This window comes from Trachurus trachurus (genome assembly GCF_905171665.1).
Source record: "Trachurus trachurus genome assembly, chromosome: 4".
In the NCBI taxonomy this organism is placed as follows: Eukaryota; Metazoa; Chordata; class Actinopteri; order Carangiformes; family Carangidae; genus Trachurus; species Trachurus trachurus.
Genome location: NC_139898.1, coordinates 17,016,874 through 17,039,780, shown reverse-complemented (window position 1 = coordinate 17,039,780; position 22,907 = coordinate 17,016,874). Strand labels below are relative to the sequence as shown.

The following is a 22,907-nucleotide window of genomic DNA, read 5'->3' as shown; positions in this document are numbered from 1 at the left end:
CCTCCTCTCTCATTTTATCTGCCATTCTCAGCCCTCGCTGCCCCTGACTCTCCACCGCCACTTCTTTGTCTTTCTCTCTGAGTGTGTCTCACTCTCTCGTTTTGCCCACGGGTAAAGTCAAGGATAAAATATAAGGAGACCACACCAAACACAAATATATGCCACCTAGCCCACTTTTCATACACACACACACACACACACACACACACACACACACACACACGCAATCATACACACTGGCACTGACCCCCATGGGAACAGACTCAATTTAAAGTCAAACTCTCTGCTGATAGAGAAATGCTTCCATCAGATATCAGATCTGAAACAGAGCCCACAACTCATACTGCTGAGGGATGTAATTGTGTTGACATTGACAATCATCTGAGAGAGTCAATATCGCAATATAGAGATGATAAAACATATGAGCGTCATGCGACCAGGTGTCGTTTCACCACATTTTCAAGCCTGTGAGCCAATGGATTCAGGTTGTCTCTCCAGAGGGGCGAAGCAGCACACAGGTACAGTGAAGGACACTGTGTCTTCTGCAACACTCTTCTCACCCACTAACACATCACACCCACATACAGCCACCATGAATCAGACCGTCCAAAATGACACACATCCACCACAAATATATCATTTGACTTGGAAAAATAACACAACTAACAGTTTATTTAAAGAAGCAGCATTAAAAATCTAAGATCAGACCATGACAGTGAAGATATAAATCATTGTGTGTAATATAATAATACAGTATAATACAGTTAAACGTCTGTATAGCGAGGAAGGTTTTCCTCATTTCCCCACAGCATTTATAGTGTTTACAGAAGATATTAGAGTGGACACTGTGTAATGTTTCATTGGTTGTCCTCTAATTGCAGTACTATGAAAAAACAGAAATACATCAGCATATGGCCCTGCTGTCATCATCTATAGCTCACAATCACACCCACACCCTCTGTAGCACACAACTCCTTATGTGTCCATGTGTGCGCATGTGTGTGAGCGTGTGAAAGCGTGCATGTGTGTTTTTGTGTGTGGTCGAGCACCTCTCCTGCAGTGAGCTGTACGGTATGTGAGTGCAGCAGAGAGCAGCAGCGTGAGAAGATAAAAACATCAAAACACACACAGCAGAGACAAGGTCGCATGTCTCTGTTCTTCTCTGCATCCATCCATCATCATCACCTCCCTGCTTTGCATCGTTGTTTTCCATCACTCAGGCTGATGATTTTTAATCTCTGAATTCAGCCCTGGTGATGACATATTGAGTCTGCGTGACATCCAAATCAAGTTTTCCTTTTTTCAATTTCAGCAAAGCAATGCAGTCAATAAAGGAAACTATTCAAATTAATCCATGAGAACAGCTTCGTGTGAATCCTTGCTAGATAAACGCCACATGGTCAGCTGTGACTGATTGGCTACACTCAGCAGAGCCTGGCTGATCTGCTGGCAGACATCCAAAGCTGTTGATTAGGCAGCTCATCTCAGATGAAAAACAATAACTTGTCTCATAACAGGGGTTAGATTATGGTTTGGAAGCTCTGCTAATGCTGAACAAATATACCAAACCCCTGAGACCTGGGACCGCTGGTCTCTAATCAACAGAGCCAGATCTCATTACATTCACATGCCTCTCGTGCTTGACATTGTTGAGATCACTGCTGGTGCTCTATGTATATGAGCTCCAGTTGTGCACCTGGCAAACAGCCAGATCATATGATCTACGCTTTCTGTTAATTTAACCTCTACAAGATCACAATCTCGTCAAGTAAAGACGCTCTGTCTAAGGAACATATTTAGTGCTCATCATGCGGATTAGTATTTAGCCACTGTCCGTCTTTGAAGGTGTAAGATCACAGCCTGTCCCCGTCATCTGCATACCAGTGACAGCATGCTCATGAGACATGGAAATCAGGAGATCTTTGCCAAGACGAGCACACATATGGCCATGCTCACACTCATACAGGGGTAGAGAGTCAGAGTAGTGACAAGTCACTGAGTACAGAAACCCTCTAAAGCTTTAGCTCAACCCCTCTGAGCACCACTGACCTATCCTTCACCCCTCTCCTTTTTATCTAACCCCTCCCCGAAAAACACAAACGTATCGCCATCATTTCTCCTGCTTGCACCGCTGCCTTCGAGTTCTGCTCTTCCCTTACCCACTTTTTCCACACCTCAGATCCTTTTACCCAAAACACTACATTTGCACCAGTAGAAATCTTATCCTCCAGGAGTCCTGTCAAATGCCCCAAATCTAAAAATATACCTCCTCCAGTGGAGCCACCTCGTCTGAACTCCTCGCCCTTCCCCAACACCACAACAGTCGCTATCCTGATCCCGCTTTCTCTAAAAATCAACCCATACCTCTCTCCCTCTCTCCTTATATCCCCCTCTCCACCTCCCTCTCTTTCCTTTTCTCCTTCACTTCATTCAGGCGAGATCAAATTCACCGATGAATAATGGATGGATGGAAAGATGGATGGATGGATAGAAGACTTTTATCTATCAAGGTTCTCTCTGTCTTTCTCTTGCGGGATGGCTGTAGTGCTAATGCAGGGCAACGTGCATTGGAGATGAGCCCAGGGACCTCCCACTCAGTCTGTTTGTCTGTCTGCTGCCTGAAGGATCAGTCTCTCTCTGTGTTTCTACCTCTTTCTGTTTCAGACTGGTCATTGACAAACCACATTTCATGCATTTATCATTATTTTCAAACCCGCTCTTTCCTGTTCTTCATCCTGCCATAATTATTACATCAAACATAAACGTGAAGACTGCTGGCCTTCATTCTTCACCCCCCACTTCATCCAATTACCTATCACCTTTTTCACTGTTCATTATCTCAGTTCGATTAGTCCATGACCTTGGGAAAGCGATCCCAGGTTTGTATTGACCCTAACCCCCCCCCTCCTCCTCTTCTCTTCTCTCTAATACCCTTAGAAGCCTCATCAAAGGACCAATCTCACCATCCACAGCCACCTCCCTCTTACTACATGGTTTTGTAAGATCGAGGCCAGATTCAATCCACTGTGGAAGTTAAACCTGCGTGGACGATTATGGATGCAATCGCAGAAGCTCAGGAAATTTCCTGAAATATTTAAGAACTTGATGCTGATCCAGTCTGTTGTATAGACCAATAATGCCCACTGGATAAAAAGCCTCTCTTCTCTTGGAAAAGCTGGTGTTGTGGAGCAGCAGGGCAACAGGCGTTGACATACAGCCTGATATAATTCTTACAGGCAGTAAATAAGGTTTTGTCAAGACGCAGCAACAATAGAATTTGTCTGACTTACAGATATAAGAGCGCTCAGTTTCAGCCAATACATTCTTCCTGTTTACTTCTGGTTCTCCATTTGGAGTAAGTTGAATTTTCTCTATATTTATGTTCTAGGTGGCAACATTAAGAACAGAAAAAAAAGAAAAAAGAAGGGAACCAACCCCCACTTAAACCCAACAATTAGCGCTGGGAATCGAGCAGCAGCTTGTCAAAGAGCCCATCAATAATGCAGGCTGGTGGGAGACCCTGGCTGCCACACTACTGTCCTGCTGAACCCTCCTGCCTGTCTACCTGTCTGCCTGCTTGTCCATCTGTCCCCTTTGCTTTTTCTTGCTTCTATCACCTTTTGAATGTCTGCCTGACCCCAACCCTATACACCTCCCCTCCCCTCCCCTCCCCCCGCCCTACCAGCATCTGCCTGTACTCCTAACCACACACCGAGCCAACATGTATGTTTTTCTACCTGGGGTTATCCTTGAGGGAGACACAGTGTGTATTCATTTATTTATCTACTGTAGAAACCCATACAACGTTGTTCATAGTTAATGCAGGGTAGAATATTTTTATTGTTTTGTTTATCACTTATATTTGAGGAGCAATAAAAACAAAGAAACGCCGATGGCACACAGAGGCAACAAGGAGATCCGATGACTTGGTTCGCATGCAACACACAAGTCTCATTCACAGCAGGAAAAAAGGGGGAAAAGCTACATCAATATTGAAACCTGCCTGAATGAAAAACTTCAAAATCAACATGGCAAAGCAAGGAAAATGACAGAAATCAGGACTGACTCCAAGGGGGACCAACACCAGTAATAACAGCTGCTGTTCCATCATATACGCCAGCAGAATAACAATCAGCGCTGTACAACAGAGGCTATAGCAGCCTCCAACTAACCCCTCATCGTGTTCGTCAACAACAGCAGACAAAATGGCGGACAAGCGAGCGGCTATAGAAAATTACAGAACGAGTGCTGGTTGGTTGAAAGGTGAGGCTGAGATCTTTTGTGGCTGTGAATCATGTTGCTGCTTTCATTAAGCAGATTAAGCACAACGGCTCGCACACGGAAACAAAAATATTCATTAAGCTCGGTCAGAGCTAAAAGAGGCGCTGGCAGAGCAGAGGAAGGCCCTACAGTTTGCAGTGGTGCAGTATCGTATATTCCTCTGTAATCAAAGCCGTAAAGAGGCGATGAGAGGAGACAATATTGTACTGACAGAAACAAGGGAACAAAGTCCTGACAGGCTGCACACAGTGGAGAGCAGGGGGCTGTGAGTGGTACAGGTGTCTGGGATGAAACAATGAACATCTGGCTTTGCGGTTGTCTTGTTCTGACTCAATAAGAAACAGATCATACATCTATACGGCTCTACAGAGAGGTACTTTTGCTTTCTGTTCAATTTTATTCTGTTTCTCTGTTTCTCATGTAACTGTGAAGACGAGTGGTTTCATATTGCTCTCTGAAGAAATTGCTCTATTCTGTCTCTGCAATCTGATCGCAGCTCAGCAGCTGCGGACCAGGACACGCCAAGATGTATTTAAACAAGGTGTAAACGTGAAGCTTGTGTGTCCCGTGGCCCCATAGCAGGCAAAAACATATTCATAAGGACATTAGGATATAGCATATGTACATTCAAACATCTTTATCTCAGCAGTGTTACCATTTTTATTCTTCTGTATAATGGCATTGTCTTTCTTTGAGAGACATGGCTGAAGGATAAAGCAATATAATTCATACTGTGACTTCCATGTGAGATTGTAAATGTATTTATTTTTGTGTCTAATTGTTTTGAGCCACAGACATGAAATTTCCTTTAGCATTTCACTATTCTTGCACAATTGTGCACTTCAACACAATAAAACACTTGACTGCTGAAGCTTTACAAAAAAATAAAAATAAAAATGAGAGGCCATACAAACTTTTTTTTGTAAATACCTTCACATTTCTTATTAATGAAAATGGTAAATCAACTTATTAGTGCACAAAGAAATACTGCAAGCATCCTGTTTTCACACTACAGCTTTTATAACATTATTGATTTGACTGCATAAAACATGAAAAGCCCTAAAGGGATCTGGCAACTGGCGCCCAAGCCACAAGACAGCCGTGAAAGTAAGGTGGGCTTTTACTTTACTATTTTATTTACTTTACTATAAATATATATACAAACTGTGTCACATGAGAAATCATCCATTCATTATTCATTCATTGATTTCCTTTTTGGGGGTCTGATTCATTCATGTCCAGAAATCCACTCCTTGTGATTCAGACGATAATCCAATCCCTGGGCCTCTGAGCTGTCACCCCATCCCCCTCCCTGGACCGTGTGTGTGTGTGTGTGTGTGTGTGTGTGTGTGTGTGTGTGTGTGTGTGTGTGTGTGTGTGTGTGTGTGTGTGTGTGTGTGTGTGGTGTGTGTGTGTGTGTTCATGGTAGTACACATGAGCCCCACCCTTACTCTCTGCTTGAATCTAACAGTACTATCACTACCATCTTCCCACAGCCTGACACAGATACCATCACAGCAACTGTCCATTTACAGAGCAACAGAATGAGGGACACAATGAATGAATGACTGAATGAATGAGGCTGCAAATGAATGAGTTGCAGTGTAAAAGTTCGCCCCACTGCAGGATTAGAAAACTGATTAATACAAATATTAAGACATTAAAGCTGTGTGTTTATTTTCGGGGGCCATTGTTCTCAGATATCTGTAGTCATCAACGGGCTAATTGAATTTACATTGTGGTGTAACTCATTCTAATGGTTGGGACAGAGGGGAACCAGAGACCCAACCAGCTGTTCTCTCTGCTGTTCTCTGTAACAGGGATGAGCATGTTTTAATTACAATTACACAAGGACCGGTGAAGGGATGGAGGGAACAAGAACAAAGGATCTTAACGAGGGGTGAAAGGTCACATGCGGGAGCAGAGGCGCAATAATGTGAATGTGTTGGTGCATGTCTGTTTGCATCAAGCTCCTGTAATTACTCTGCATCCATCTTGTCGAAAGTGAATGGTTAAATCTGTTGGAAAATGGTGCTGAAGTGTATTTCTGTGGTATTTTCCCACAGAGGCTCTGTGGTGGGGAGGTGTTGATGGGGTAATGTCTGTTTAAACAAAAGCTACACTTGTAGTGCTACTCTTAACACAGCATGGGAGACAATTATGTACTTGTGAAGAGATCAAACCATAAACATTACGCATTTTTTTTGGTGTTGGCCATGTGTAGTGGCATTCGTGCCGAGGCCCTGACAGAGGCTTTGAAGTGCTGCCTGTTCAGTGTTGTCTACTATCTACTAGACAGCTCTATCCTGTACGGCAGGGTTTCCAGTGAGACAGCAGAGTGGCTGAGCAAGTAGTTATAACACAGTAAACGGTCTCCCTCCGGCAAGGGAAACATCTTCTGAATACCAAAAACCTTGCTTTTTGTGAAGTACCAGACAGAACAGAGAGAGAGAGAGAGAGAGAGAGAGAGAGAGAGAGAGAGAGAGAGAGAGAGAGAGAGAGAGAGAGAGAGAGGGGAGCGTACATTTGAATCAAATCCTCATAATTGAAGTCATACACTGAAGGCTAGGTTTAAAATGTGAATTGTGCCAACATGACAAACGTCAGTTTTCATGACACCAAAAAACACACAACACTCACAAGTTTTGTGTAGATTTTCTGTGACAGTAAACTGGATATATTTGTGTTTTAAACTGTTGGACAAAACACAAAGCACACAGCATCATCTGCATTCATCTGTACTTTATCCGATGATGTGAAATATGATGTGAGCACGTTGTCTGTCAACGAGTGTTGATGGTTCAGTCCTCTGGTGACTACGTGTGACACTGTCCTTGAGCAAGACACTAAACCCAAATTGCTCCTGAGGCTTAATGCCTCTGCACAGCAGCTCTGATGCCGTCAGTGTGTATGTGTGTGGAAACAGGTGATGGAGAGGGAAGCAAATTGTAAAGTGAGGTAGGAAATCACAGTATAAATGAAATATATTTTTGGTCCAGTTTAAATTCAATCCGATTTGAAAGACTGAAGTCTACCAGGTCTGAAGAGGAAGTGCTGCAGTAAGCGAAGATTTTATAGCACTTGCTGATCTTGTTTGTCTTATGAAGAGTCAACAGACCTCAGCTACAGCACAGTGTTCTAGACAGGACTCAATAAAGCTGTTTCTCTGCCTCTGCTGCGGTTTTTTTATTATCCCGCATAAATTCACCAACAAGTGCAGCCAACTGTCTGACTCCTTAAAAGATTTCTTCTCACCAAATGCCACTGTTGACTCCAGTCTTTGCACTTGCTTACTTACGTGTTTCCTTATCATTCTGTCCTATGTAACAAGTGTAAGAAGCTCACAAATCAAATACAACTGAGGAATGTTGAAACGTCACAACAATACCAGATTGATACTGATTGATTGATCCCGTCTCTATTCATAAGACACGCTCACCTGTCTTGCCACAAGCTGACAGAGGCAGAGCAATGACCCATGAGCACAGCTCAGACCTGAGACGGGAAATGATTTATCATCCATGTTGAGCTTCCCTGGCCTGACTCACAGCCTCTGGAGACAGCGCTCAAAGCAGAGACAGCTCATATGTTACCAATGAATGGGACGTGCTCTGTGGAGGTATTGCAATATTTAGGAACGTATGAAAGCAACAGAAATACAAACATACATGCACAAGATCTGATACACACACCACATTTATATAACACACTTAAATCACATTTCATAGAATATATTGCATAGCTATCATGGATGTCTCCTTTCTCACCCACTGCAGTTTAAAATGAAGTCAACAAATGGCTGGAACTGATCTTTGTGCCTGAAGCTCACTAACACATGCAGAGGCAGGGCTGTGTCATCACACACACACTCAATGAATGTGTGTTAGATCTCGGTAACACATCATACTCCCATCCACATCAAGCCTGCTCAGCTGGAACTGAGCACAGGGAGTCTCAGCTCTGTGAGGGGCGTGTTGCACAACACTGAGAAATCTATCACGACACACACACACACACAGGCACAGACACACACACACCAATTTGGGCGCAGGCACACATGCTTGCCACCTTCTAAGACAGACATGCAAGCCTAGCAGAGGTCGGTCTCAAGTCGCCATATTTCAGAACAAGCACTTTTTCCTGTACTGCGTCATGACACCCTCTCAGTCACATATAGATGGAGCTGCACGTCACCACATCATAATGTACGTCTAAATAAAGTTGTTTACTTCCACAAAAACAAATGGTTAACATTCTTTCCCTCATTACACATCACTTGTAGTCTAATGCCAAAGATTAATTATAGCCAGAGGCCTTCCTTATCTTTACTATGTTGAGTAGCACCACTCCAGACTAGACTCCAGCTCTGGACTGTTAAGCTGCAAATCATTTAGATATTGATTTAACCCACATAGGTTAATTCATCCAGATAATTTCCATAATGAAAACATCTTATAAGCCACAGTCATGACACCAGAAACGTAAGCATTTCCACTTTTCAACATTCAACAATTCTTCTATTCAATTCAATCTATACAATTTTCTTCTATTCATGCAGGTTAACGAAGATAGTGAGGTTGAAGGTAATGATTTGGTAACTGGCAGCAGCCTCATTGGGCGAGGAGCTGTGGGGTGAGTGGCAGCAAGTTAGCAGTGATTGTCTATTTTTAGTGGATGTGGGGCTGTTATTCTGAGCAGGGGGCAGTGGGTACAGACATGTATATGGGTGTGTGCATGTGTTTGTCTGGGTTTGTTAATATAAAGATGAAGTCCTCTTACCTTCTATGGATGGAGCTTGGTCCTGGGCAGCATACAGCATTTCCTTGAACGCCTGGTGAGGAAACAAGAAGAACCAGTGAGATGGTGAGAACTTCTGCAGCTGAACTACAAACACACACAGATAGACCCAAGCAATAGCAGCTTTATACAATAGATGATAAAACACTTTTCAATTATACATTTCCAAAAGCACTTTTAAATAGATTGATTAAGCATCTGATCAGCAGTGTGTTTTAATTACCCTAACCCACTGCCACAGCTGCAGGTGCAACAAAACTATCATTATATTAATGAAGTGGCAAATCTCATTTTTCATCTCACAATTAATGATGTAACACATGTAAATCATTATTCTATTAGCATTAGCCATTACACCCAATGTCTTCCAAATGTGTATTTTATTACACTTGTAATACAAGTTAGGTTGGTTTGATTAGCTCAAAATGGACAATGACCTACAAATTAAAGTCAACAGTATGAGAAAGACAAACAACAATGACAACGACAAAAGAAAAAAAAGTCTGAACCAAACTGTGGATCTGGAGAATAGTTCCAACGTTATTGTATAGCAGATTACATAAAACCTGATTACAGTGGGCCATGAGGCATTACACAACTGTTACTTAGCACCATCTGCTTTTACAGTGGCATTCAAACCATCTTAAGCCATTTAAGGGCCATTCACTAAACACTTTCTCCATATGGGAGGATTGTAGCAACGGACACACAGCTGTCAACATAATGAACAACACCAAACTCTGGCATTTTGATCATCACTTATAAGAGCAATGAAGATAATCTGAAGTACTGTGCAACAATGTACAACAATTAAAACAATAGGTTGTTTTTTTGATTCTCTATTGCATAGGGAATCAATTTCAGATCCTTACTTATCCTTACATGAGATATGGGCCACCTTCATTCCTTATTTCTTTGTTATTGTTACAGACACAGAAAAACAGATCAGGAGCAACACAGCAGGTCTCACAAAACAAGAACACTGTTTGTCTTTTGGACTTTTGAACTGAACAGTGATCAAAGTCAAAGATCCTCTGACTGGTGTCGAGTTTAATTGAAAACAATGTTTTTATCACAGCTTACATCTTTCTAATTTAAATGGCAGACTGGGAAAAGAGATAAAGGGGAAGATGACGACTGAAAAACTGGCAGATACAAAGGACAGAAAGAAAGACACACAGGAGATAGTTGCAGTGGTTAAATGAGGTTGTTTCTCTGCAATAAGACTGATCTTGAAGATAATGGAAACTGACAGATAATTGTGCACTAGCTCATCTGAACATATCAGTGGTAATCAGAGACTGGACTGGAGCTGAATCCATTTTCTCGATGAAGAATATTTGGAACTAAACTGCCCCAGCAAAACAGTAACAATGTCCGTCTATTAAGCTTCATGAAGTTTAATTAACTTCTGAATCAGTCAGTGTGTTTACAAGGCTCAGTATTTTGTATAATACAAGTTATTTTCTATACAGCAATCAGCTCATCCTGCATGGAAATGAATTATACACATATAATGGCCTTCATATTTATCTGTCTTATCCTCTGTGCATATTAAACTGCTCTCAGTCCAGGTTCCTATAGATGCTGCTGGTGTTGTAACATGACAGTGAGTGAGTAATTCTCTGTGTGGGTGGAAACCTCTCAGAAACTGCTGTGCATTAGTAACACCCTGGGTTGTTGATACTTAAGACTCATACACTGCATCCGAATCCAGGAGGTAAACATTTAATGTGCATGTAGCATTGTCTCTACCTTGTCTGATAAAGATCGCATGCAGGAGGAGACCCACTGAGCACACTCAGCTCTGGAGCAGGGCCCAGTCCCAGCTAATCTCTGGTGAACAAAAAGTCCCCCACCCTCTCACCCCCTTGCCTAATAGGTGGGAAATAGACATTCAGATCCAGACAGGGAGGCGTTCATTAAGATGGGGGCATTGCCATGGTGATGGCAGTGATGGGAAAGCAGGGCTGGGTGGCTCTTTGGGGAATCGGGACAAACCTTCAGGCTTGGCAATAATCAGGGGTGAAAAACCTGTAGACAGTGACTAAGCCAAGCCTAATGGGGCCTTCAGTTTGAATGACCATGCATTAAACCAAACATACACACTTATGTCACTATGTCCAACCGAGACTCACACTGCGGAGCGTGCAGTCGATTGAATTTTGTTAATGGAATTCAATCCTCTGATCGCTGTGACATGTCGAGTGGACACTAAGCTAAATATTTACGTTGAAGATGGCCAAAGTCTTTCTCTACGATGCTTGAGGTCATTATCCTGAGCTTGAGAAGACCGCACGGTGTGTGTGCACTGTTATGAAGAGATCTCTGACTCGCACAGAAAGCAAATCAATGGTGGATCACTTGAATCCCTGGCTCTGTATCTAAGTGGATCCCCGCACGTAGGAAGAGGAGTGGAGAGGATGGGAGGAGAGGCTGAAGGGAGGGGAGGAGAGGAGCAGAGGGCAGGTCTGGTCGGGGACCAGATGTCCTCCCAGTGGGGGAGGAACGATGAGGTGAGGATGGAAGGAAGGGGGGAGGTATAGGAAGGGGGGGTTCTCAGCAGTTGCCATGCCTGTTGTATACATAATGTTCATATTGTAGAACATGCTGATAAATCACACGTTCACCGTACACACTCTAGATGATGTGCCGTGCTTTATGTTTATCATTTCCATTAGGTCTGTCACAATTCAAAGCTCGCTGTGCTTGTTTAGACATTTATACTACATCACTTAACTTAATTAGGGAGAGACAAGGCTTCACCTTTGAACAAACAACACTCACTCACTCACTCACTGGAATCACACAGGCACCTGCTTTTCATCTACACACTGTAATGTTGCTTTGCTGGTTTTGAATTGTAAATGTGAGTCTCCACATTCACTCTCCTCCTCCTCCTCCTCGTCTAAGCTTACACGAGTGATTAGACTGCAGACATAAATGCATAAGTGGCCTTGTTCTCTCGCCCACACACACACACACACCTGCAGCTCTACCTCTCCGTTATACAACACACATTAAAATACTGCTGTTACCACATGTTATACCTTATATTTGACATGCTGTAATGCATTCAGGTTCGCTTTGTGTGAGATACCCTTGGGCATGTAGAGAAATTAAAGTGAGAAGAAGAAAGCGAATTCTGTTAATCAGTGAGTTTCTAAAAAATAATATATATATTTACTTAATAACTATCCCCTATTAACCTACACCACCTGCCCTTTGGCACAAGCCACTAGAATCAGCAGGACATGCACATCTCCATACCAAACAGCTGTTTAGCATAAAGGTTTATAACTGCAATCCCACAGGATAAAGCACACACCTAATTACTCGATCACTCAATCGTCCTGTCAATGCCTACATGTTCCGATGAAGTGCCTTATACTAACTAAAGCCTGTCTTTACTGGAACAGCCACTTTGCCGCATCCTTCTCATCTGCATAGAAACCAGCTGACCAATCTGAATAGGCAGTGCACACATTTCCACACAATAGATTGCTGCAAAAATAGGAGAGTGAAAAGTGGTCAGTGGGTTAATTAATCCAACTAGCACACAAAGACCAGAATATCACTTGAAATCATATTCAGTTTGGATGTGGATGGACCACACATAGAAATGGTCAAATAGTCACATTTTACTGCATGGAGGTAAAAACAACATGCGCTGATGGAATAATGTGTCACTGGGTCATGTAAGAGACAGACAACTGAATTACAAAACAGCAGCTGTGTTGGCTGCAGCGGCCACAACATCTAATGCATTATAAATACATAGTGGGTTGTTGGTGATGGCTACCGCTGCATGTAATAACTGAAATGTTTGATGAATGTGCTTCAAGATGTACTGTATATAGGCTTCCCATCAGAGAGACATTAAGGGTGTAAGTCTGTTTTGTTTCAGTGACCCACTTCAACAAAGTCAACTGGCTTTACTCCCTGGAAATAACTTGATGGCTGTCCTTGTCTTTTAACAAGTTCCTCAAAGCATGAAAGCCTTGAATAAGACGTCCATCATCTGTAGGTGAGAGCTCTCTCCCCCGCTCCCTCTGCCCCACCCACCCACTCAGAAGGTAATGGTGTTTACAGAGGTCAGACAAAGACTGAAGGTAGCTGCAAATACTATACAACCTAACTGCAAACTCTCTGATTTGGGGAAGAATACAAAGTGTGTGGACAGGAGAGCAATCCTGCAGTACACATGGGACAACAATATGTTGTACAGGCTGGATTTTTGGTATGGTTAAAAAAGAAAAAAGAAAAACGAATGCGTCGCCTCCCCCTACATGTGTGTTCACACCAGATTTCTCGTTTTGCTTTCAATTCTCATAGAAATACATAGATATAGACTCACACTGTTCATCAATCTTTCCTGCTCACAAAAATCACTTTTTCTGATAAAAAAAATAATTAAGTGTCCTTAGACATAAAAAAAAAAAGGATAAACATGTAATCATCCATCCTTGAGCATTTTTAATAATTAAAGTTCCTCGGGTGAAAGTTGCCAGCAAATATATTGCAAAGATACCATATAAAAACTTTGATGACACTTCAGGATTATTATCTAATAAATCCAAAGAACATCAATACACGCAGATGACACAAAAAAATTATCGCCATCCATCTCAGGTCAGTGAGTGAGAGGAGAAAACTGGAGGTGTAAAATGGCTGGTATGGCCATGCATCTGTCCCTGGGCTCACAGTGCGGGAGTCTGTACATACAAAGAGCCCAAAAAGGCTTTGCATGTGTGTTAACCACCAATTAAAATAAAATTATACTGCAGAGCCGTCCTTTTCCTACTATGTTCACTGCATGATCAGACATCTCTTTCATTTTTTTGATCTTGAATGATGTTGCCTGAGGATGATTTTATTAGATGCTGATGACAACATAGCATTCATGTCAGGCTGGACAGATCTAAATGTCTGCTGTATTATTATATAACTTTAGAGTAATATGAAGGGCAAGTTTCCAAAATAAAACCTATCCAGTGAGCCTCTGTTGAGTCTGGGATGTAGGCTGCTGAGGTTGAAGAGAACAGGGTCTTTGTCTATAATTCATAGATCTAAATGGAACAGAGCAGCCTGTCCTGTCACTGCATGTCTGCACTAAAGCTCTTAATGTAGAGCCAGTAAGAACTGGGGTGTGAAAATAAAATACTGTACAGCACCCAACAAAGACCATGTGTGCACACAAAGATCCCTCTAAATCCACAGACACCAGAAAACCAGATAGAAGATCATGGTGGATGAAATCTTTGGTTTTTAAACAAGTATTTCTGTTAGCCTGTGCAAAATGTTAATCATAGTTTCATCTTGCAAAAATATAATAAACTGTCTTTTTTATTTTTCAAAACTCAATGAACGATGAATAATTACAGATGCAAATTTGAAATATGCAATAATGAATAATTGAATCCGGGGACATTGCCCTTGTGTCAAGTTAGGTTGCTGCAGATAATGAAAATGAAAATGAAAATCAATTGCTGAATTGCATAAGAAGTGTTTTTGTTAGAATTACTGCAAAAAACAATGGGCTCATTTATTTCCTTTATGTATGCTTGCTTATTTCCTATATGAGGACCAGAGCCAAAATATAAAAAAATATGGGACAAACAAATGTAAAGTCAAAAGACACCAATGTTTGTTTTTCAATGAAAATATGAAGAAAAAAAAACACACAAAGACAAATAAATTATTTATAACATTTTCTAGATATGAATGCTATGAATTGCTAAAAGAAAAAAAAATCTTCTTTTTTTTGCCCCAATATTAAAAGGTATTCATTAGTTCGGTAAACTATTTTATTTGGATGTTGTAAACTCAGCAAACAGTAATAATAATAAACACTGAATGCTCCCTGTGGCTCTTAACAACCGCAGTCAATTTCACTTCCATAAACAATAGGGCATCCCTTATCTTCCCGGTCCTTTATTGCTCTCAAGACAAGGCTACACTGAGGCTGAAAAAAATATATAGTACCTGTACATTAAAAAAAGGCCTTTAACAGTGTTGCCATAGTTAATATCAATTGTTATCTCCCAGTTTCCTGGAATACTTTCCGAGCAAATAGGATGTATTTTCTACTTTCGTCCATACCCTTAAGATTTTTTTTCTTTCTTTTTTCAAGATAGAAGATCAGTTTCACTTTACCTCATACTGAAGATACTGTTTCCTCCACTCGGGAGTGATGTGGGACGAAAGATGCTCCGCGAATTTCATTTTGCCGAAACAAATGTCCCCCTCAAACCTCCGTTAAATCCGAGAGCGGCTGTCCCCCTTGCCCGTCGACGCGACTTTAGTTTGTGTCAGTCAAGTTGCTGCTGGCTTCAACATGCGGCGCGTCAGCCCGGCGCACTCCGCTCCTGTCTTCACTCCACTTCTGGCTCGTCGCGCTCAGTGCACTCCGAGTAGATCCCGTTCCTCATACTATTTCACGGGAGGGACGCCAACGATCGCAGCCCCTCTCTCTTTAACAGGTGGTCGACGGGCGGCGGTGGAAGTGGCTTAGTGACTTTGCTCCGTCCCTCCCTGGGCAGGTCTGGGGACACTGCGGTCCGCCATCGCATTGAGCCACAGCGACGTGGTTGCGTCAGCAGAGCGCGCACTGGCACCGGGCGGTGATGGGACCTCCTGCGAAAAGTGTTGGCAGTGCCGCGACCAGGGATCCCCCCCCCCCTCCTCACCTTCTACTCATAGACCACAGACAGGACCCCCACGACACGACCCCTCCCTCTTCTTAAATCGGAAGCTTTTGTCTGAGGAGTTGCTGTCTGTCTGTCTGAAGAACTTGTGTTTCTGCTGTTGTGCCTCTGCAATGAAAAACGAGATCCAGTTAAATCTTATGGCTAAACACAAATATATTCAGTGTCCAACTCACTGTAGATTAAAACAAGTAGCCTACTGTATAACCTCTAATGACAGAAAATGTGCTTTTTAAGAATTATGATTGACTCATCTCTCTTCTAACTTTTCTCTAGGCTATTTGCAACTGTGATTTTTCCTGTCGTGGCAGATTTTCTAAATTAGCTATTCTTACTGATACAATAGCCTACTGGAGGAGGAGCTTTTGTTTATGATCTGAAAAAGCAGATAGGCTATTGTATAGTAACTGTCCACGCTCAGCCAAGTTACAGCAATGGGAATGACAAAACTAAAAAAGATCCGTGATCCTGTGTGTGTGTGTGTGTGTGTGTGTGTGTGTGTGTGTGTGTGTGTGTGTGTGTGTGTGTGTGTGTGTGTGTGTGTGTGTGTGTGTGTGTGTGTGTGTGTGTGTGTGTGTGTGTGTGTGTGTGTGTGTGTGTGTGTGTGTGTGTCATAAGAATATGTGGCCTAGCTTCCAGATTTGATTTCATCTTGTCTGAATTAAACTTCATCCCAGAGAGTTGAATGTTGAGTTAGTCCACTTTTGTTTTGTTTGGGTGACTCTCATGAGCGATGGTGAAACAGCCTCTCAGTCTGCTGCATGGACTCAACATGTGATAACTCATCGTTGTGCCAATAGTAGCATCTACTGGACAAATAGCGCTAATGCACTGTGCCGCCAAAACTGATTTAGGCTATCTCATGACAGGTGTCAAACTAAAGCTTTTACATGCAGACATCAGATAAATATCGTGTCAGTTACAGGAGAGGAACAGGCTAAATGGATAAAAAACTGAAATGAGACGAATTGGTATCATACTCGATAGGAAATGATGGAGTTGTTTGTAAAGCCAGCTAGCCAAAGTCCAAATAAAACTTAGCCTTCCTGCGTTACATTGCTGCAGATTTAACCAACACGCAACTAACTACAGCAACAAACAAAAAATCAGGCCGTAGGTAGGCTACTTTAAGGCTACAAACCAAAAAATAGTGTCAGAGTGTGTGTATTTTTCTTACCCATAGGAACCTGCATGCAGCCGGAACCTTTGTTGCGAGCAGGAGTTTTTTTTCCGGAGCTTTTAGTCGACAGTACCAGAGACGGACCAATGGGGTGAAACAGATCCGACTGTCACGGATTGTCAGCGATAACAGATTTTTTTTTTTTTTTTTAAACGAAACGGTTGCTAAAATACTTTAAATCGGTTTTATCCGGTCGCTGCCGTCCGTTTGTGTCTCACGTCTATCACACGCATCCGGGGCGCGCGTCGTGTCTGGCCGCTCGCCATCGACCAACAACAATAACAATGGCTTCTGGGTCGCCGTCGTCCTCCCCGGACACTGCGACGGGCTCAGGTACGGACCCGGCTCGGCCTGACACCGGGGAGCCCCTCGGCGGAGCAGGCTCCGACTCGGACTCGGACCTGGGTCTGGGGAAATTTGACTGCAGCGCCGTGGAGATGGGGGATCGGCTGGAGGGAGAGGAGCTGGAGACGGAGTTCGAGTCCGCAGCGGACCGCGTACGGGATCTGATCCAGACCGCCAGCAGGGACCAGCTGCTCTACCTGTATGCGCGCTACAAACAGGTGAGTGTCGGACTGAAGGGCGCCGCGATGGCGTTGGTCACTATTTACATCCTCGGGTGCAGCTAAAGCACCAGTGTACAGGAAGAAGCGACATAAATGGGAATACCCAACATTAATAATTCATCACTGGTGTTTCACCGATGACATAGGCCCATTGCTGACTGCTGCCAGTTTATGTTATTAGGCCTCGTTAACCAGCTGAACCATATAAACTTATATACACGTTGTGTTCACAGGCCAAAGTGGGAAAGTGCAATACTCCAAAACCTGGATTCTTTGATTTTGAAGGACAGAGAAAATGGTATGTAGCCTAACCCTGGTGACCAGGTTGCAATAAAAGGTTTGTGCACATATTGTAGGCTAGATGTGATAACTGGGTGAGTTTGTTACTGTGGGCTAGTAAGTGCATTAGTAAATCTCATTCATAAAATGAATCTAGGAACTAATCAAATGCTCTAATTTCATTTCAAATGTCTTGTACACATTTTTATTTTGTTGCATTCATCCACTTTGAAACACTTTGTAAATCATTACAACAATTGTGATCATGTAATTACAGGCAGGCCTGGAAGCAGCTTGGAGACATGGAGGCAGAGCAGGCAATGCAAGAGTACATTTCCTGTGTCAATGTGTTGGACCCTGAAGGCAGAACGAAGGTAATAAGGCTGTTTAGTATTGTTCTTGTGATACAGTAGATTATAGAATAACTGTACAATTAAGCAGAGTGATGAAAAATAATGACTCATTCTCATATGAGTAGGAAGAGGAGGGTTTATAAAACCGTCTGAAATGAGTAATGTAAACATCATATAAGCAACTAGCAGACTCAATGAAATCCATACTTGTTCACTGCAATCTTTTTCTCCTGCTGCATATCATGAGATGAGACGAAGCAGAAGTTCAACTCTGTTCAATCAGAGAATATTGTCTAGAACCTGCACTGAACTAGCATACCTGCCTGCCTGAAGAAAATGAAAACTTGTGTAAAATACCACCCACCTAGCACTTCATATTTACAAAACCAGCCATAACATTTGAATTGAATGTAAAATTGAAATAAACGTTTAGTACAAGTATAACAAAACTCATCTCTGGCCTGTGGTGAGAAAAAAAAAGAGAAATTTAGAGGCATCCAGTGTCATTTTTGGCCTTTTAAGATGCAATGCAGTGTTTTTGTCAGTAGAGGTCAGTGTCACTATGTCATTTTGTCTCAGGGATTTTAGTGCCTCTTTGTTCTGTACATGTAGAATGAAAGATACATGAGGAGATTATGTTGTCGTCCTCAATAGCTGACATTTTGGGACATGAATAATGCAAGAAAGTGTCACAGTATGACGGCTGCCGAGATGTGCGTGTGTGTATGGCGACATAAGAGGGTTTGTTTACATCTCCACACACTCCTGTGTTTGAGTCGTCGGACTGTCAGGAGAGTTGTGTTGCCATGGACAGGCTGTCCTTTGGGGCACAAGCGTTCAGTTACAACAACAACTTTGTGCCGTCTGTGTAGCTCGGAGTATTATTATAAATAGAACACCGAGAAGAACAGACTTGTCATGGATGATGGGTAACACCAAAATGTGTGCTAAAGAAATGGACCTGTGTTGAATAACGCCAACAGAGAGCTGTGTAAGATTATGAAGGTGCTGGTCATTGAGAGTATCAGCTTTGAGCCAAATAAAGCTCAGTTTGCAATGGAGTTGACTGAAGCTGGCAGCAGTAGGAGTTTAGCATCTCTCTAAAACTTGGTGTCACATCTAAGTCTGAAATAATTAATTTGAGATGCTGCTAGAAGGCAAATAATTGAGGAAATTGTTTTCTAAATTTTGTCTACATCATCATTTATATTTGAGATTACAATTATGTCCAAAATGAAACTGAAGAATTGAGGCCGAAGCTTTAATATAAGTTGCAGGGTTGATATAAAAGTCTCTGACAACATGATCTTGTTGTTGTAACCAATAAATAGATGTAGATTTCCATAAGTAAGTACACATTAATACTTGAAGTATCAATGTCAAAAAAAAGTTCCTTCGCATAGTGCAACTCTTAACCATTTTTAATTGCCATGTAACTTTGTATACAGTATTTAAAGCATCACACCTGAAGATTCCTGCCACATACGCATGACCAGTTTCTGTGGATTCCCTCAGTCCCCAAACCGACAGGGCTGGATTCACACTCTCGTAATGCTTCACAGGCACAGCTCCAGCAGGATGAAATTAGCTTGTGTTTTTTCTATAATTGAAAAACCAAAGAATACATTTCTGTGTGACCTACAGAAGTGTCTGATTGCTCACACATTTTTGTCTCCATGAGGTTTCCCTCACCTCCTTATTACTTCTCCTTTTCCTCCCTCGACATTGTTCTCCACCTCTCTGCTACCTGCTTTTCCTCTATTAATCTTTCCCCCACCCTCCTCTTTCCCCCTTTCATTCTGTTATTACCTCTATCCCTCCTCTTTTTTTTGCTCTCCGTCCATATTTGTGTCACGTTAATAGTGTCACTGTCGTCCGCATGTCCAATCCTGACACGTTCTTTTATCTTCAGCCATGCTGCGGGGCAATACTCGCTGACTCTGCCCCATCGCTCCACAATGCCAGCAGAGAGCTCAGCAGACAGTGCCTGCAAATGCCCCCGCCCGCCCGCCCGTCCCACCCCCTCGTCCCACCCCCTCGAAAAGAAGCTGATTGTATTAGCGTTAACAAAGCACCTTAGCATGGCAGCGCCTATTCTTTCGGAGGCACAGTTAAAATGGTGTAAGTAGGAGTGCATAGACAGAGAAGCAGGGGAGAGAATAATAGCCAGAATTTGACCTCTGTTCCTGTCTCAATTGTTGAGCAGACACTGGCTTTATATTACATTACACTGCAGAGGAGCAGGGCCAGTGCATCAGCGAATATTCTGAGTTTCTGAAGTGAATTAGGTTGTCCCAAAAGTGCACACACAGTTGTTTTGCTTCGCTTGTCATGTTCTTCCCCACTCTCCCCCATTTTCTGAAATCAGATTTGTGTGGGTTCTTTTGTGAGTCAAGGTTGGTCAGCGAAGAATAGGCCGGGTAATAAAGTCTAGGCCCAACTCAAAGACGTATGGGATTCCATCGAGATACAAAAGATTAACAACAGTCACAAACGAAGGCGCAATATATTTGATGATGTTTGGTCGCATGTTTGTTATTGGTTATTTATTGCCAATGAGGTCATGTCTAAAGCTTGTTTCTGAAAACTGCACATTTTGAAGTTCGTGTCTGTTGTGCATTAGTTTCGCAAAGGCCCATATGGGAGCGTCTATAGGTAAAAGCCATTCATGGTGAATAGATTAACCCAACCCTATTGTGTTGCTTTAAGCACACAAAACAGCAAGGTCAGTGCCTCTGTCGATATAGGACGGCAACACAGGCTGCAGAACTATAAACCAAACTAGACGAGGTCTGTGACACAGTTTATCACTGAGCGAGTTTTAACGGCGAGGAGACATTGAGCTTTAATGTCACACTGTTTTTGTTTTTGTTTTTTGACAGGAAAGACAAGGAGCAGAAAGAAGAACAGGCTTCGGAGGAGCAGCAGTCAGCTCTCTATACCAGGAGGAGATGATCAGGTATGTACTTCAGAAGTAACACAAACACACGCAGACAAGGCATTGATTACGCGTGGGCTGACAGCAGCATCTGAAAGAGTTTCGTACACACACACACACACACACACACACATACACTTATTGCGTGTTGTTGAACCTGGGCACACCTCACAGTCTCGTTTGTGTTTTCCGATGCCAAAGCGTCTTAAAAGCCTTCACCAGATCTCCAGGGAGCTCGAACAGACTCAGCTTTTTCCTCCAGTTGTGAATCACCACTTATTTAATGCTTAGGTAAACTCAGTCTGAGTCTGGCATTGTTAACCAATGGTCTTGACGCTGTATTTGATTATATTCAACAGACCGTAACCGCAGTTAGGGTCTGGAGACGTCATACAGTTCTGATTTATGTTAATGAAATATATTCTCCATTTACTTCTGCCTGGCAGACTTACTCAAGCTGAAAAACCTCATCTTCATTTCAATGAAAAAAGAGCTCTTTTGCAGATGAAAATGAGATGTGTGAATCCTGCAGGTTTTCCTCCTAAATGGCTGTATGTGATTAGTATGCACAGTCTTGGGAAGAGGCGGCCAGAGTCTCTCCCTTTTTAATTACGTTAGGATTTGGAGGGTTAGTCCAGGGGGGCGATGGAGACAGGCCGGGTAAGGCAGAGGGAGGCGGGTACAGCAGGTTTCCCAGAACGGCGCTCCCCTCGGTGATATCCGGTTGCAGCGAGCGCCCCCGAGGGAAACTGGCAAGGAGGAAGTCATTAACATGGCACGTACACACACCTATGCACACGTGTGCACACACAAACATACACTCGCCGCTATACGTCGCCGCGATTGCATCCAAATCCATGCACAACCTGCCGGAACTGTCACACTCACTGCTCTGCTGCATTTCAATTTCCTCTTTCACACACACACACACAAACACACACACACACGGACCCACTCCATATTAAACAGCTAAGCACCTGTTAACCAGACAGAGAGTTAATTGCATTGCACAGTGCTCATCTCAGGCTCAGAGTGTGTGTGTGTGTGTGTGGATGGCGTGTGTATCGACAAAAGCAGGATTGATTATATATCCCAATATCCCTGGGCTACTGAGCTGATCAGTGTGTGATTGAGGAGGCTTTGAAAGCTACATTTGTAATTCTCTTACCCACCTTGAAAAAGCATTCTGATTAACACTGGAGGTTTTGTTGTCCGGACACTTTGCTGGAAGCCGCCGGCTGAGTTATTTGAGTTCTCATTGTTTCTCATACTTCCATGGATCTCAGCCATGTTGAGAGTGCAGACCAACAGGGTCCTATAGGGGAAGTGATGACTGTGTGTGTGTGTGTGTGTGTGTGTGTGTGTGTGTGTGTGTGTGTGTGTGTGTGTGTGTGTGTGTGTGTGTGTGTGTGTGTGTGTGTGTGTGTGTGTGTGTGTGTGTGTGTGTGTGTGTGTGTGTGTGTGTGTGTGTGTGTGTGTGATGGATGGTGAGGCCGTGGTGTTGATCAGTGAAGCTCAGGCCAGGTAGATGAGTGTTCTCCACTACTGTGGCCAGTTTAGCCTGATGGATGAAGGACATATCTGCCAGTACACCAGACTGGACACACACATGTGAGCACGTAACACCCTCTCTCTTCCTCACACACACACACACATACACATACACACATATAATGTATATATACACACACACAGTCACACACGCACATACAAAAACCTTGGTACCCCAGCTGTTGTGAAGACAGAGTAGCCTGTGACCTTCCCAGCATGCATTGCGGCGCTGTTGATGTCACATCGTTTATAGGA

The 22,907-nt window shown here is 42.9% G+C and overlaps 2 protein-coding genes across 3 annotated transcripts in view; one reads left to right on the top strand and one right to left on the bottom strand.

Annotated features, from left to right (window-relative positions):
* The window catches only part of xpr1a (xenotropic and polytropic retrovirus receptor 1a), a 66,235-nt gene extending 50,221 nt beyond the window's left edge, over window positions 1–16,014 (bottom strand). For both annotated transcript variants that reach the window (XR_014595327.1, XM_083970174.1), the window contains exons 1-2: window positions 15,235–16,014; window positions 9,061–9,112 (exon numbers count right to left, since the gene is read on the bottom strand). Coding sequence is in view for 1 of the 2 variants with exons in the window: in XM_083970174.1 (XP_083826300.1) it covers window positions 9,061–9,112; window positions 15,235–15,303 (121 nt within the window). In the remaining variant the exon portion in view is untranslated. The remainder of the gene's footprint in view (window positions 1–9,060; window positions 9,113–15,234) is intronic.
* A 1,028-nt stretch (window positions 16,015–17,042) lies between these two features.
* acbd6 (acyl-CoA binding domain containing 6) overlaps window positions 17,043–22,907 on the top strand; it is a 29,093-nt gene continuing 23,228 nt past the window's right edge. Inside the window, exons 1-4 of the mRNA XM_083970176.1 lie at window positions 17,043–17,528; window positions 17,765–17,829; window positions 18,088–18,184; window positions 21,046–21,122. Coding sequence (XP_083826302.1) covers window positions 17,250–17,528; window positions 17,765–17,829; window positions 18,088–18,184; window positions 21,046–21,122 — 518 coding nt within the window. The 5' untranslated portion in view covers window positions 17,043–17,249. The remainder of the gene's footprint in view (window positions 17,529–17,764; window positions 17,830–18,087; window positions 18,185–21,045; window positions 21,123–22,907) is intronic.